Consider the following 17,360-nt stretch of genomic DNA (forward strand, 5'->3'; position numbering starts at 1 on the left):
GCAGCAGGTCCTCTTCCACAGAGCCTGCCATGTTGGACTGCCATGTTTCTACAGAAGCCCAGACCGTACATACCAAACACCGGTTCCAAAGTTTCTATGTTACACCACAGGTTCCCCTACACAGAGGGGTAGTTAGTTGGTTGCAATCTGCACCTCACCCCTAGATGCCACTCATTTCTACAGACTGGTCCTTTAAAAATTGTGTAGAAATAATTGTCAACAATGTCTAAAAGCTCTGAACCAGGTCCTTGTATGTGCTTTTTTTCAGAACCAAGCTCCTGTTACAAACTTGAGAATATCCTCAAAAAAAGTAAGTATTCTACTTTGGTTCCCTGACATATTAAGTGCAGTTTTATTGTTTTAATGTGTTATTCAATGTCCGTGGCTACTATGTAATGCCCGAAACAGAAACCTCCTGTGCATGATAAGCCTCCCAAAGGCAAGGAAATAATAAGCCATAATTGTTTCGGCGCTCTGCCTCATTTTCCTGTCAGCCAGCCACTTATTAAGACAAACAGGGCGGCTGACATTTGAACTGTTTACTTTGCAGCAACAGCTGTACGTCAGCTCGGAGTTCGGGGTCTCACAGGTCTCCCTGCACCGTTGTCACGCTTATGGCTCGGCTTGTGCTGACTGCTGCCTCGCCAGAGATCCCTACTGTGCCTGGGACGGACTCAGCTGCTCCCGCTTCTATCCCACCGGCAAAAGGTACACAAAGGTTTACAGTTTTAGGGTTCATAACTGTGGTTTTGTGCTAGTATTCAGTTTCTTTAAATTTAATGCAAGGAGGTATTTAGTGTCCAGTAAGGACTATTCTCTTGGCAGTGTAAAAAAAAGACTATGTAAGAGCTTTTAAGCCCCAACGCAATTTTTTCAGTGTTAATAACTGCTGACAAGTGTTGATTAAGGAGTCCATTCATGGAGGCAGCAATTCAAGACTTTAGTGTTAAACACACATGAGCATAGTGCAGATTTTCAGATGCTATTCAGTATTTCTGTTCACTAGGGAGGTTTTGAGCCTCTTATAGCCAATCAAAGTAGTATTCATCATTTATACAACAAATATGAAATCAATCAATATACCACGTGCAGTCATATTCAGCTGATGTACAGCAACATGTTAAACAAGAATAAAAAAAGAGCAGCTCCACAACTTGTGAGGCCAAACGTGACTGGAATCCTTCAGTGAGCACTTCAGTGTAAGCCATGTCACTAATGCAGCTTTTGTTGTTGCGCTCCTTCCATCTAGACATAACACAGACAAGGATGTAAGAGCGACACCTTGGCTCTAAACTGACACCTCTCTGGTCTCCTTCAGCACCAGCTGTCTGTCTCCTGCTATTTTAAGTCAGACGCAGGTCAAGTTTAGTTTGGTCACAGAACAAAAGCACGGCCGCTGTTTTCCTGTGGAAAAATGTGTCTGAAATGTGTCAGCTGTTTACATGATCCTTTCCTCAAGCTGTTGTACATGACTGTGCACCACAGAGCGGAATAACACAGTCAGATTTTCCTCATATTGTTTTGGCAGCGAGTGCTCCCTCCATAGTTTAATATGAGAGGATGAAGGTTGTTATGATTGTGTATTTTTCTGTATTTACTCATACTGTTCTTATGCTTATTGTTATTTCTTTCTGTTTTATTGTTTTTTTTTTAGGAGAAGCAGAAGGCAGGACATAATGCATGGAAATCCACTCACTCAATGCAGAGGATTCAATCTAAAGGGTAATTAAAGCTGCACTTATCATTTTTTTTATATAACAATGGGACAAATGACTGTATGCATTGTGAAAGGTGTTGAATTTAGTGACAACCCCAAAGAGAATTTTCCCCCAACTTTGCAATTTCCCCCATTTCTATACTGTTTTTTAGCCTTTTTTTTAGCTAGTTGTTTTTATATTATGGCTTGAAAATTCTGCTGTTGTCAACCACACTACAGCAAACGGCTGTTCCCAGTGAAAAAATGTTTTATTGATTCTACTTTTTGCTGTCTTTATCAAGCACTTTGTAACATAGTCTTTGAAAAGTGCACTGTAAACAAAGATAATTATTATTATTATTATTATTATTATATTATAAGAAAACCTCTGATTAACCCACTGTCTGCTACCTGCCCAGCAGACAGACAGCAGACAAAGCAAGTAGCTGGTTTACTAAAATGGAGCTAAAACAAGTCGGGGGAAAAGGCTAATATGTTAGAGTTTTGAGTTTCTTCTGTCCTTAACTGACAAAAAAGTAATTCAGCTTTAAATAGTTATGTAAGATGTGTCATTCCTCATCAGATTAACACTGAGACATACACTGACAAATGTTCTGTTTGTAAAAAAATATGTTCTCATTGGATGGCATTAATTATTTATAAATTAAAACAATCATAGTGGTTTACACCAAGGCTCTAGCTAGCTGCACCTGTTTACGTGTGCGTTCTGGGGTGTTGTGAGTCCAGGTAGCGCACAACATCCTTCAAAACTCACTCAGTCGACTGGCAGGGTGCAGTCTAATGAGTGGAGAGGATTTGCTCCCTAGAGTCTTCCATTTCCGTGAGCAGTTTACATCTCTAAATTAACACGAGCTCGGGGAACCAACCATATGGCCATTACCACTAATTAGTCACAACCCTGTCGCACATCCAGCTGAGTGATGAGCCATTTAGCTGCAACAAAAATGACACGGTAAATGAGACGAGACTGAGTTGGTACGATGCATTGAAAGGTTGTTTTGTTAGGCTGTAAAAACTGAGGAAAACTGGGTGGAGTTTGGTTGTGCTGCAGATGTCCGGACTAAGCTCTGTGTCAACATTTCCCTCTCACTGTTGGGACTTGAGACAGATTTGAGTCCATCTGTGGGCTTTGTGTCTGTCAGCAAGTGACGTCTGATGTGCCTCCCACGACTGTGTGTGTGTGTGTGTGTGGGGGTGTGTGTGTGTGTGTGGGGGTGTGTGTGTGTGTGTGGGGGTGTGTGTGTGTGTGTGGGGGTGTGTGTGTGTGTGTGGGGGTGTGTGTGTGTGTGTGGGGGTGTGTGTGTGTGTGTGGGGGTGTGTGTGTGTGTGTGGGGGTGTGTGTGTGTGTGTGGGGGTGTGTGTGTGTGTGTGGGGGTGTGTGTGTGTGTGTGGGGGTGTGTGTGTGTGTGTGTGTGTGTGTGTGACAGCCTACAGAAACGCAGTGGAGATGACGCAGTACGGTGTGAAAAACAACACCACCTTCCTGGAGTGTCTTCCCAAGTCTCCCCAGGCCTCTATTCGCTGGCTCATTCAGAGGGACAATGACAGGAGGAAAGAGGTCAGTTTCACATTTAGAGAGGTCAAAGGTCGACATCACAGCCAGCGTTTGCCTCATATGTAACAAGCTAAAGTGGAGCCAAAAATCCCTCGAGGAAGAACTGATTAAATGTCTTTTTTTTTTTTCCTGATCTACAGGGAGCGTCTCACATCGTTAAATATTTCATCAAACATTAAACATGTCAAAGCAATCAAATGAGCTCACACGCTTGATCAGCACTTGTATCGCCTGAGGAGTGACACTGTGAACATTTATTGGCAGCGGAGCATCATAATGAGCAGTGATACAGATCAAACATGATATGTACCTTGACTAATGACTGGATTCTCAGTGGGGAAACATTTTCCAAATATTTGACACCCCTTAAATGGTGAGAGCACTTTGAAAGGCTGTGAAGAATTAAACAAAGTGGGGCAAGAGAGCACGTCTGCATGATAAAGACATATCTTTTATGGATTTAGCTTTCACCTCTGTGCAGCAGGCTGAGAGTAATGGCCGTTTTATAGCCATTTCTTTATGAGAATAGAAGTTGGCTTGTAAAATAAATCACTTTAGTTGTACACTGTGTAATCATTTGTCTTTTCCAAACTACAGCCAGGCTGATTTTAATGTAGAAAAGGAGTAAACAGCATCAGATCAGTGTGATAGTTATTTTAGAAAAACAGGATTAATGTATGACATGAGAATCTGTCTTTTCTCTGAAGGAATTATGATGCTAAAGGCTTTTTATTCATGCAGTCACCCATATAAATATACCCAATCTGTAAAACACCACACATTAATATAACTCAAATCCAGGATACAGGCCACAATAATTCATATTCCTTACATAATCTGATTTTCAGACTTTCATGTCTACAACAAGTTTCATTTCTTTCCACTGACAGTTCAACTCTTTTAAACTGAATTGTCAGCTTCTTTCAGTAATTTTACTTTGACCGCTACTTAAACTTTAACTATTTCAAATGTTTCAACTGCCAATTCTTAGCAGTGAACACATGTAAAAATTTCAGAAAAGGTCAGAAAGTTTTGCCATTTATAGTAAAGATTATGGAATTGTGACCTACAAGACAAATCTCAGTAAACACTGTCTAAAAACTCACAGCCATTCAATTGTTTTTAATCATCTATACATCAGATTATTTCAGGGTTTCGGGAGCCATGACATGAAAAATTCAAACTGTTCAGTTATTGTAGTATGTATAGAACAGAAGATGGAGAAATATGTAATTTCTTTTTTTATTATGAAACCAAAGGGGTTCCTCCATCATGTGTGATGTAACATGATTCAGGGCCGTATTTTTGGTTAAAACACATGTACAGAATGGTGTCACATTAAAGGAAAAACCAACATATAATGTGTTAGTAAGGTGCATTAATAAGCTGTTGGGCCTCCACAGACCTCCAGAACAGCTTCAGTGCTCCTTGACATAGATCTTACAAGTCTCAAACTATGTTTAAGGGATAGAAAAACATTCTTCCAAAGGATACTCCTTCATTTAGTGATTTAATGATGGTGGCAGAGAATGCTGTTTGGTTTCTGCATTCATGATATTTCCTCTCAGTTTTTTCCTTTTATTTGTCTCACGTGTGTTTCTACCTAATTTTGACTTTGAAAGTGTAATTGGTTTTCTGGTCCAATTCTCTACTACAAACCATGTGGATGAGGTTATGACACAACTTAACTGTGCCAACTGCAGGTGAAGCTGAGCGACCGTGTCCTCTCCACGGAGCACGGCCTCCTGATCCGCTCCGTCCAGCTGTCCGACCAGGGCCTTTACTACTGCCTGACCACCGAAAACAGCTTCAAACGCACCGTCGCCAAGATCCGCCTGCGCGTGCTGAGCGAGGCCATGGTGAGCATGCTAACAGACAAACAGCAGTCGCCGTGGGCGTGGGCCAGCTCTCTGCACCCTAAGGTCCTTTTGGCGGCCTTCAGTCCCGCGGAAAGCCTGGCAGTACAACAATACTGCAAAGAGAGGAAGGAGCTCCAGAACCTCCAGCAGAGGCAGCAGAAGCAACAGCCACCGCCTGGGCCTCTCAGGGGGGATCTGGCCAAACTGAAGCCCCTGCTGGATCGGAGGAAGAGCCGCAACCGGCGGAATCACCTCCCAGAGGTGTGACTCAGGCAGCTGGCAGCTACAGACACTGACACGCACACCTTCCTCTAATCCTGAATCCTATCAAGCAGTTAAAAATCCTCTCATCTCAAACTGCAGAGCTCCACTGTGGATGTACAGTAAGACGTGGAGGTGGGTGTGGGGAGTTCTCATTCTCCAATATCTCTCTTCTTTTTTTTTTTTGTTTTTCTTCTTGCATGAGGTACTGTGACCAGGTGGCTGTGACATACACTAATACACACGCACAGACAGCCACAAGCCATTCGTTTGTTGTCGCAGTCACAATACAAACGAAGTGGCCCCGTTATGAGTGCCACTAATAAACTGTGGCCTCTAACAGGCTGATATTGCTTATGATAATACACTCTGAGACGCAACTATGTGTATCATATTTTAAATATCAGAGAGGAAATTGGACCGGCCGGATATTGGCTCATGGTGGATTTGTATTTTGTGGGGGGAAAAAAGTGGGGAGGTCCTTTTAACATCATGATAATAAACAGAGGAGATTGAAAAGGGACAAAAGGGAGACGGATGCATGTTTGACAGTGAGTGCTCTCTCCCTTTATGTTAAGTGTTATAGTAGCATTTTACTAGACTCTACTCACATTTGAATTTTTACTTTTTAACTAACAAAATTCTCTCTATTCAGTGAAAACTACAGCAGTCAATGGGCACATGTCGGTTAATAAAACACCACTTTTTTTTCTCCTATATGTTGACAGCCTCGCATACTGTCTATAATAGCACTGTTCATACCAAGCACAGAATAAAAAGTGTTACATTACAGTGCTGTAAGGTTAAAGAGTTATTCGTTCAAAGACCAACTTTACATCCGGAGCTGATGTATCCAAACAGAAGTAGTAGTAAGATACTGAGTAGAATATTAAATACAGTGTGAGTTGTTGCACACACCTTGAAATGATCTGTCCTATATTTATTACTATTACTCAGACGTACATGTACGAGAATGTGCCTCACTGTAATTCAGCTGCATATTGTATCTGTATCATAAATGTCTTTATCCAGCACAGAAGCATGTGTATAGAAATTCATCAGCAATGTTAAACGTCTTTCAAAGGAATAGCTTGACATTTTGGGAAATGAGCCTATTTACTTTCTTGCAGAGAGTTAGATGAGAAGATTGATATGACTCTCAGTCGCTAAATATAAAGCAGGTCCTAGCAGACAGTTAGAGTAGCTAAGCACAAAGACTGGAAATGGGGAAACAGTTAGCCTGGCCCTGTCTAAAGATTTTTTATCTATTTTTTACCTACCAGCACCTGTAAAGCTCACACAAAAGTCAAGTGTAAAAATTACCCTTTGAGGTTTTGCTATCTATTGGCTGAGCACAGTAATCCCCCACATTAAGTGTTGACGTCAATGCTGAGACTCCCCCATCCAAGATATAGCCCACGACATAACCCCCATAACCATATATTTTTTTGTGCTGGATTTTGTGACCTTTGGACAGAGTCAGGCTAGCTGTTTACCCCCATTTTCAATCTTTATGCTAAGATAAGCTAACGAGCTGCTAGCTATAATTTCATTCTTTGGCACAGATATGAGAGTCGTTTCATCTAACTCGTGGCAAGGAAGCAAATAAGCATGTTTCTCAACATATCAAACTACTACTTTAATTCTTGCCTGGATTAGATTTGAGAAAACAAACTAGCAGATATGCACATTTTAGTTTTTGCCTTTAGGAACAGTAAACAATGGATGTTAATGTAATACCTGGAAATATAGTCAACAATGACAATTTCCTTCTTTCGATCTACATTTTCTACAGCCTGCACAGCAAAGTGGACATACTTTTAATTCAGAAGTAGTAACTGTCAGTGATAGTCTGTGAGATAGACCATTTGACATATGTGAATAGACCTTTTCAGAAGCGTAGTAAATGTAGATAGATTATTTGTTGCTTGTGTACAGAGTATTTTTGTTTGTTTGTTTCGTCTTTTTAATTTAATGTGCCAAGTTTTGTTAAAGTGTATCATTGTGTACATAAATTCTAAATATTTCACCAACTAACTCTGACTGTATCTGCAAATTGCAGAGATATACAGTATTATTTTCATTTTGAGAAAAGACTTTCTAGTTGTACCTGCCCTCATACAGATCTCTGCCCCACGTTTAATAAAACTGTGTGACCAGCATCATGTCAACTTCAACTCAGTGTAATTTCAGTGTTATGAAACATATGTATTTCTATTTATTAATGTCATGATAGCCTGAATAAATCTGTTCAGATGAATCTCAATTTAAAAAACCATATACTTTATTGTCAGACAATTTTTATTATTGTAATTAATCAAAATGTGAACTTTTTCTTTCTGTTATTGGCCACTTCATCATCCCTCTGTCTGCATTATAGATACCATGGTGCGCGTTATCATGGTATGTATATGATAATGTTCCTATTATATTACTTTAAAGGAATAGTTTGACATTTTTGGAAATGTGCTTATTTGCTGTCTTGCAGCGAATTAGACAAAAAAATTGATACCACACTCAGGTCCATACGGTAAATATGAAGCTACAGCTAGCAGCTGTTTAGCTTAGCATAGCACAAAGAGTAGAAACGAGGGGAAACAGCCTGGTTCTGTCCTGAAGCAACAAAATTTGTCTCCTTAACATATAATACCTCAGTTAAAACATCAGGTTGTGGTTTTACTGAGGATTGTGTGGGGGTATTGTTACCTTAAGACAGCGCCTAGCTAGGTGTTTCCCCTCTGTTCACAGTCTTTTTGCTATGCTAAACTAACAGGCAGATGAGCGGTAGCTTTATATTTATCATAAAAACACAAGAGTGCAATCTTATCTAACTAACAAACCATAGTGTATTTTAGAAATTGTCAAACTATTCTTATTACATGCAGGAAAAATGTGCGAGTTTAATATGTGTTAGCTTAGCAGGGTTGAGATTTTCAAACAGAAACTCACTTCCTAAATTTCAAAGATCAGTGCACAGTACTTCAAATACCCCAATGTTGCAAATTGCACATCCACAGAAAGAGGAGGAAGACTTGTGTCTGTTTTCATTTCAATGAAACACTCCCTCATATGTGTGAAATATAAGATTGAGACCATACAGTAGAATCAAAGACACCCAGGAGTCTGCTGAGGGTCATTTAAAACCCATAAAACCAAAGAGAGATCTCCCGCTGGGCAGAAATACTGCTTTCTCACCAAACAAACCCAAGTACCATTCATAACCACAGTGTAATCATCCCCCAGCCCATTTTTATTACTCTCTTTGATTTATGGGCGACTCAAGGTAAAGAGGAAACTTAATAATTTTGCTTCAGTGTGCACAATGCAGAGGTTTGTTTCAGCAGCAGCCGGACAGTCTCAGCTGTATTTTTGGGCCGTGGGGGATGTAGACCAGTTTTGATAGCCTGGTGCAGGGTAAGGATACTAGGGATTGGACACCCAATGAAAATTCACTTTTTCAGCTTTTATTCATTTCGAAGACACGGTTCAGCAAAGGATATGAACATTTGTGCAAGATTAAATTCATGTACATTTCTTTTTTAGGATGTCAAACAAACTCATTTCTCCTCTGTGTGGATGAGTAACCTGACAGTTAAAGGAGTCTCCACCTGCTCTGCCTCTAGAAATACCTGATTGAGTTAATGTTACAGTGTTAGCACTTAAAATAATACTTGGCAAAATAATTCAGCTCTCGAGCTTTACAAAATCACAGTTTTCCCCCCCCTTGTATCAAAGGAAGTATGACATTATAAATAACACTAAAATTACAAAAAAGTGCAAGTCTATATCAAAAAGGTTTGATGTCCCAAAGCAGCTTAAATGCACTGTGCCCACAACTTACACACAACAGACACTGATTCATTCACACAATCTTGATGTCATTATCTCTCCGCCTCACCACACAGTAAGAGATAAGGCATAGGATGAAAATGGCCACACCTGTGCCCAGCAGCACCTGCTGTATCATCTCCAACATCTGGACACGGGAGATTAGCTCCTCCTTGAACATGTCTGCTGTTTCGTCATCCAACGCAGCAGTCTGATTACACAAGAGGAGATAGAAAAAGAGAGGGGGACTGATTAACATGCAAATCCGAGCTAACAGACAATATACTTCATGACTGCAGGGCTCTATTTTTATCTTACCTCATTCATCCAAACAAGAGGGAATATGGTATAATCCTTGACTTTCTTAAGAACCCTGTAGGGAAAGAGTTCATTACTTGGCATCCAGTGCATGATTCTGTTTAAAACTTTCTGAAAGGAATAGTTTGACATTTTAGGAAAAACACTTATTTGCTTTCTTGCTGGGGGTTAGATGAGACGATAGACGCTGTGCTAAATACGGAGCTACAGCCAGGGGAAAGTAAGCTTAGCGGTTAGCTTATTAGCTTAGTCCATACAAAAAATTGTTCAAAACAAAGCCAAAGCCACAAATTGTCATTTTGTTTTTGTATCACGTTCATGAGTTTTAGAGGGTCTGGTGGTGAGATTTTGTTACTTTCAGACAGACCCAGGCTAACTGTCTCCCCTGCTGTCAGTCTTTATACTAAGCTAAGCTAACCGTCTCCTCTAACTCTTGTCAAGAAAGCAAAGCTATGTTTAATTCCCCAAATATATAAAGGTAATGCAGAACTTACGTGATGACATCTGATGGTCCATACATCATATTCACTTGAATTCTCTTAGCAAACCTCAGGGTGAACCCAGTTGTCTGGTGGGAAAATACAACAAGAAATTAGCATCAGAGCTGCTTCCGCTTAAAGTCCGAAATAACACAAATGAAAGTCCGGAGTCTCTTACAGGTTCCACGTCTAGGAAGGTGTGATGATGCTCTTCACTGGGGTTGAGACCCAGTACAGACTCTCGCAGAGATGGACTGCCATGAAGGAAGTGGGGCAGAGAGATGTAGATAGGTTTTCCTGTTCACATGGCAAGGAAACAATGATGAGTCAAAATGCCATGTTGCAGAGCACAATGATAAAGTAGCAGAGGAACATGCTGGGATGCCTGAACTCCCAGCTGATTCTGGATAATTGGGTAAGATCCTGATGCTGCAAACCAAATGCAAACTGACCCTCTTTACAGGAGCTGATGTCCAGTACTCCGGCCATGGTGCAGTTCTTGGTGGTGGTTGGGTTTCTGCAGAAACATCTGTTGTCTGGGTTGACTATAGGGGAGGCCAGGGTAGATGGCTGGAGGGCGTAGCGGTAGACCTCAATCCCTTTCAGATCCATGCTTTCCTCAAAGCTGGCCGAGACAGACCTGAAGACAAAACAGCACAGGTTATTTCAAGAAACTTTGAGGACCTGACCTCTTGTACCCAGTAATCCGTAGCTTTATGGAGCTTCTTAATTCAGACTGACTCAAGTAGATGACTGGGGTTTTGGTATTGGAAAGTTCTGACCTCTAGTGGTTACTGAGAGGAAAGAAGTCGGTTGCAGGGCTCGTTGTTGACACTTTCTGCCCCATTTAACATTAGCAAGTCAGAGTCAGACTAGATCAGGTGAAATTGCTCCAATAAACCCAAACCCTTTATCACCTGCAGATGTCTGATGAGAAGAAATATAGAGGCTTTTTCTTGTCCACAAAGGGAGCGAAGGAGGAGGCATCTGAGAAAAAGAATAGAGGAAATAAGATTAGAAAGGTGACTTGTCTCCTGTATTTAGAGCTGTAGAAGTGTGTTGTAAGTGCCGATCAGAAAAACAGTCATTCAGCTTTTTACAAAACAAAAATTGCCACATGAGCTTCACCTGTCCCGTTGATCATGTCACAGTACTTGTCATTCCAGAAACGTAAACTCCTGTTGGGCAAAATTGGATTAGTCAAACAAACAGCCAAATTACATATTAAAGTTTAAAAAATAAGTAAACAAACAGGATTCTCACTTGTCAAAATCTGTACAAACTGATTAACCTGATTTCATTGAACAGCCTAAAATATCACAATTAAAAAGAAAAAAAAACTAGATCATCACTGTGACTCACCTCTCTCCCTGCCACCTGTCAATAAGTCCCACTTTTGAGATGTCCTCCTTTCCAGTGAAGACAGTGTAGTAGCCATCATAGGTGCCATTGTACTGAGGAAAATATATTTAAATTGATTAGATTATGTCATTTCTGAGCTGTTACTCTGTAGTTCTGTTATTGTATTTGAGAGTAAGTCTAAATTATCTGTTTACTTACAGGTACAAATAAGCCCACAGTTCCTTTCAACATGGGGTCTGTGTAACCCCACAACATTTCCTTCACTGTACGGTGCTGAAACAAGGAGGATTTGCTTGCCTTTATCAGAGTCTCAAGCACAAGATGAAGTTGTTTTGGAACCAGTGAGTAAGCCGCCTGAAAAGAAACATTCAAAACATTTGGAAAAGCTCAGAAAATTATAATTTATTCATAACTGATGGTGTCAGTTGGAAAAGTGCAACCAGTATGGGTCCAGAATGATACACATGCAAAACACAAAAACTGCTGTGCACACAACTGCTGCTGTTGCTTCAGAAGATAAGACAGAAAATAATCCTCTTTTATGACTTGGATACTACATAATTACAAGTAGAGGCTCTGGTTGGAATTGCTTACACTGATCATTTGAGCTTTATCAACATTTGAAGAGAAAAGCACATACACTTTGCCTATAAACATCCATTGTAAATTTGTGACCTTCAAGTTGTTCATAATGTCCACTCGCCCTCAAGTCTTCGTACTCCGCTGGTTTTTTTCAAGTACTGAAACCTATTCTTTTTACTTGATCTTTTAACTTTCTTTGTTATTGGAAGGTTCCTGATTTATATTATTTTTGCTAACTTCGCAATTTTATTTACACAAAGTTCTTGCTTGAGTTTAAACAGGAATTAAAGGAAAGTTACAATATTTTTTAATCTAGGTCTTTATGTCAGGCTAAAATTATGCTAATGCACCTCCCTTGTACAGATTCGGAAAACGCAGACTCAGGCCAAATAACATAAATAGGAGTAAGCAGTGCTAACCTCCTAAAGCTTTCCAAACAAACTTCAGTTTTACATCAATCATTTTAAACCCTTGTCTCTGAGTCCGACCAAAGGTAATCACAGAAATTAGCCAGTTGCCTTTTTAGCTTGCGCATGCTACCTTCAGGGAAACTTGCCAGCTAACTAAGCTAGGTATACACAAAAAAAGCTGTTTTTAAATGTCAAGAGTTAACAAAGGAGTTAGCCTGCTGCATTAGCAAATGTAGCTAGCTGCACACTACATCCAGGGCAGCTTTCTGGCCAACCAAGTCTGCAGCTTATTCATAAACATTGTCATTGTACAGGGAGTGAATCCTTATACAACTCACCCATTTCAATTTTATTAAGGCGTAAAGTTATGCATAATTGATGGCGTGCTGCTTAGAATGACAGGTGGGTGATCGTATGCTTGCACCAAAGTATCAGCTCCACACACGCCCCACCTCTTTGCCCATTCTCCGATTAGCCAGGAGTTAGGTCGAGTCAGGCCCTGCCAAGATAGCAACAGCATGGCAGCCCACTCTGAGCTTCAAAGTCCTTCTTCAAAAACCTATGGGTGATGTCACAGAGTCTACATCCATCTTTATTTACAGTCTGTAGGCAAAACATAGGCTGCTGTATTTCTGCTTTACAAAATGTGTCCATAGTACTCTTTTATCTCTAATTCTTAGTATTCTTGCAAAAGCCTGGATTTTTTTAGCTCTTTATGATTGAAAGGATGAACCTTGTGAGAGAAAAACCACTCTTTATACATATCACAACAAAAAAACACCTTGTCTAAGATGGTCAAAAGCCAAAAAGTTTGGGAACCATCACTAAAATGAGTGCTTGCAGGCCAAAGCAACAACGCAGCACAGCTTGATTAGTCTTAGCTTGTCTTGGCCTTGGAACAGTAGGTACAGTAACTGTTAACAGTAGAGCTGAGTCAAGTCAGGAATCACCGCGCAGTGGGGTGACACTCACTTACAGCCACAGCCACGTTGAGGGAGGTGACTTTGTCTTCCTCTGGTCCCACTGACATGGATGGCTCGAAGATGGCACCCAGAGGCAGCAGGAAGGAGACAGTTTGATTTAGGTTGAACGTCACGTTCTCTTTGGGAAGATATCTTGTCCTGGAAGGGGAGGAGAGACTCTTAGAGTAGGGGGAGAGTACATTCTTCTTGTACATTATAGGTCATCAGATAAGCGTGATGGAGTGCTTATTGAGGAAGAGAGAGGCATACTGTGTTAAAGCAAAGATAAAACAGGTAATCAACTTGACCTTACCTGTATGTGTAAGGTCCTTTTTCCACCACCACTGGGGTTGCGCCATTCTGCAAAACCTCCTGAGGATTTTGCACGTGAAAGAACCAGAACTGCCGGTACACATTTGCCCCTGTAGCCACCCAGTTGTCATACGCTGTCGTTCCAGGCGCAATGACGGCTTCCTAAACCCCGCAGACACACAGACAGTCTATTTTTAACATGCCTCAAGACTGCCAGCAGGCCAGCTGCCCTGCTGATACATGAACTAGGTGGATGCTCTCTTATAAAAAAAAAAAAGAAAAGGTCTTAATCGCTAAAATTTCTCGGCACAGTTTCTAAAAAAGAACCACAGCTGATCTTTTGATGGATGAAAACAAGACTTGGCTTTCAGCACAGAATCATGTTTACCAGTTGAAACAGCTTTCAAAAACGCACGCCGCTTGCCTCTCATTTCTCCTGATTCACCTTGATCTCTGCGCACACATTCACTCACTCTGTCACTCCCTATCCCCCGACCCAGGGTGAAACTGAGCACCATACCTTCTTCACTGTCCCCTCAATGACGCTGTTCCCCAGTGGAATGAGGACACCTCCCAGGATGGCTACCACCGCCCCAAACACAGCTCCAGCTATCAGCCCGCACCTTCTGTTGCAGCAGCCCATGGTGATGTACGTTCGCCTCCGTCCGACTGTGCGTCTGCCTGGCAGCCTGGCAGCCTGTTCTCCTTCTGTCTCTGTGTTTGTGGCGTGTGCGAGTATGTGCAGCTTCTCTGTGTTTGTGCCCCGGCAGCAGCAAAAGCACAGGCAGGCTGTACCATCAGAGGAGCTGACAGAGCAGCAGAGGCCAGGTAAAGGTACAGATACTTCTGTCAGCCGCCCAGGGACCTCTTATAAATGAGATTATATAATGAAAAGGAGAGTTTAAGGTTCAGCTGATGGACGTCCCTCCTCAGGTATCAGTAAGCACTATCTGACTAGGTGATAACAGCTACAATAGGCTGAGGAGAAAGGTTGAAAGAAGAGTTGGCGCACAGCGAGGAAGTGCATAAAATAAAGTTAAATTCAGATCACAGGTCATGCCATCGATATTTTTTCCATAAATTTTGTCTCATTTTATAATAACTAACAGCAGTAAGATGAAGTCGACTGGACAGTCTTGAATCCTCATTCCAGAGGATTTATCAGACTGTGAGACATCAGCTCTAGCTTTCTGGGTGACGGGTGACCTGGATGATGAGGACTTTCGCAGACACTTTTCCTGTCTTGTTCCTTATCTGTCCTCCTATCTATTCATCTCTTGTCCTCTCTATAATTTAATCCTTTGCCTTGGTGCACAGAACATAAGTGTAGAAAGAGAAAAGGGGGAGCACATAAATGATTAAGTATATTGTTATTGCGCAGAGCCAGTTGAAAAAGGCTTATCTGTATTTGTGGTTGTGTAGTTTCATGGGGGATATTAAAACAAATTGCTCTTTATCGCTCCTATAGATGTCTCCCCATGCTTATCTTGATTTATTATGATGTAAATGGTTTCCTTGCACATTGGTGTTTGGAACTTATTCAGCAACAATATAATATTATGTCACAGCTCATTTGATTTCTTATATACTAGTATGTCACACAACTGTAAAGTCACTTCAATTTAGTTTTAGAAAGTATACAAACAAAATTAGACAGATACTGAAGGTGCGTCATCCTTGCTTTCACACAGGCTTATGCACTGCAAAAAGGTAAACAGGGTACTCCAGCTCTTCTACAACATTATGGGACTCGTGAGAGACAGATTTAAAAAAGAATCGTCAAAAACTTTGCGGCACATATCCTGATGTTTACTGCACCAAAACGCTAGATCCTACATTTCCCATAACGCAACTGAATACTGCCTATCCTTAGATCCTCCCTCCATGGTGAATACATATCTTTCAAAATCAACACCCTCAGTTTGTGACGCAGGTTTTTTCTGTTTTAACAAGTCTCAACCTGGCTTCAGAAAGCTCCTTCACTATACGACCTCTACCAAATAAACATTAGATGACTACTTCTACAGGTTGTGTTGTACTTCCTGTGACAGTTTACCTGTGACAGGTGACCCTTATGTATAAGATTTTTCAGCCTATACTGTATACTGCCCTGAAGCACTGTGAAATTAAATATTATTACCACTGGGGGGCAGCACCACCATTCCCTCACCCTTCAATGCATGTCCATAACAGAGAGCTTGCTTATACAGTGTAGCTCATCCCACTGTGTCTTTCTGCCAGAGACATGTCTCTGTCTGTTTAAACAAACATTCTTGTCAAACACTATGAATCTCACCTGACTGACCTTGTTGTTTATCTTGTGAGTATGACTTCAACGCTTGGAATGGATTTCAATTTGTGTAGGCATACACCAGGCCTGTAGACTTTCTGTTTCTCTGCCAGCTGCTTTTATTGGAAAACATATTATTGATTATTATTTTAAAAATTGTTTGTGATTCTCTTTTACATCCATTTGAAGTAATGCACTTTGGACCAGGGTCTTGTGATGTAAATGCTCACTTGGTTGGCCTCAATTTCTGTAGAAGATGGGACAGGACGGGAGGTGAGTCTGACAATATACTTCAACAACTCAGCAAGCAACATTTAGAAAAACGCCAGGGGCATCCTACTGGGTGTCTCTGGCTTCCCTGTGCAGTGACAACAGGTCACTTGTCAACAGAACAGACAAACACGACAATTGTCATCAGGTAAAAGATTCCAGATTCTTTATTATTTTGAGTCTTGGACTAACTTAATGTTTCATTGTCATTAGTCAGGTTTCATCAAGTTACATTTAGCTAAACTCCTCTACCTGCACCTGGGTGAACTGTGTTTCCACAAACCAGTTTTTCTAAATCATCTGAAATAATCACCATCCACACAAAATACAGTGTTGTTTTTCATGGTTTATTTATTTATGTAGTTTCATAAATTAACATATACTTAAAAAGCACATACATTGACTAACTGAATAATGTAAACATACATTATGTACGTACATGCTATCACAGAAAGAGTTGTGTATGGTCTTTTTAAAGTAAGATCAAAACACTGAAAAAATGTTTTACTCATAAATATGATCAGACGTTTACATACTCATAAATCTTTTATAATGAGGAACATTGTCCTTTTCAAAGAAAATGAATGCATTCAATGTCTGTGGTATTTTCTGTGGTAGATAAAATGACATAACCTTTTTGCCTAAGGGATACACCGCCTGTCTCTTGTTATCTCAAGCCTTGAGAGGGCCTGGATGACAAAGAGGGAAACCTCCAGCCAGCACAGGACAGAAATGGAAAGGTCAACACCACAAATTTGCATGTACTCCCATAAAAGCTCATTTGAAATGAAAATTTCATGGAAAGGCATAATGTTTAGTACACCAAGGGGATTTGTGTGGACATTTTTTTGAAGAGAACACCACCAGCCTTTAAACTGACTGTTGACTTTGAAGACACACATTTGACTTTCCAACAGGCTTAATTATTTAAACCACAAACAATGGTCATGTACAGTTGAATGGGCAGGTGACAAGACTAACTACCATGGTTAGAGGTTTCATTTCCATGGGCATGATACATGCTAGAAATGTAGTTATAGTATAGCCCACACAGGTAATGTAGTTTTTTATAATCAGAGAAGTATTAATATATATGTATAATACTGTGAATATATATAATGTATTTTTACATATATGTTTATTTAAACTCTTGTT

General features: G+C 40.6%; 2 protein-coding genes across 2 annotated transcripts in view; one reads left to right on the top strand and one right to left on the bottom strand.

Annotated features, from left to right (window-relative positions):
* The window catches only part of sema3c (semaphorin 3C), a 42,248-nt gene extending 34,590 nt beyond the window's left edge, over positions 1–7,658 (top strand). The window contains exons 14-18 of the mRNA XM_022749281.1: positions 269–310; positions 551–708; positions 1,655–1,722; positions 3,145–3,275; positions 4,976–7,658. Of these exons, the coding sequence (XP_022605002.1) occupies positions 269–310; positions 551–708; positions 1,655–1,722; positions 3,145–3,275; positions 4,976–5,398 (822 nt within the window). The 3' untranslated portion in view covers positions 5,399–7,658. The remainder of the gene's footprint in view (positions 1–268; positions 311–550; positions 709–1,654; positions 1,723–3,144; positions 3,276–4,975) is intronic.
* Positions 7,659–8,942: 1,284 nt separating this feature from the next.
* Positions 8,943–14,288, bottom strand: cd36 (CD36 molecule). Its single transcript, XM_022749636.1, has 12 exons — positions 14,166–14,288; positions 13,647–13,807; positions 13,348–13,492; positions 11,578–11,733; positions 11,380–11,471; positions 11,146–11,195; positions 10,935–11,004; positions 10,470–10,657; positions 10,196–10,314; positions 10,033–10,106; positions 9,539–9,593; positions 8,943–9,431 (listed from the first exon to the last, which is right to left on the bottom strand). Exons 1-12 carry the CDS (start codon positions 14,286–14,288, stop codon positions 9,255–9,257), a joined length of 1,410 nt encoding a protein of 469 aa, XP_022605357.1. The 3' UTR covers positions 8,943–9,254.
* Between the last annotated feature and the right edge of the window lie 3,072 nt (positions 14,289–17,360).

The sequence above is a fragment of the Seriola dumerili genome, unplaced genomic scaffold (assembly GCF_002260705.1).
Source record: "Seriola dumerili isolate Sdu_G_001 unplaced genomic scaffold, Sdu_1.0 BDQW01000138.1, whole genome shotgun sequence".
Classification (NCBI taxonomy): domain Eukaryota; kingdom Metazoa; phylum Chordata; class Actinopteri; order Carangiformes; family Carangidae; genus Seriola; species Seriola dumerili.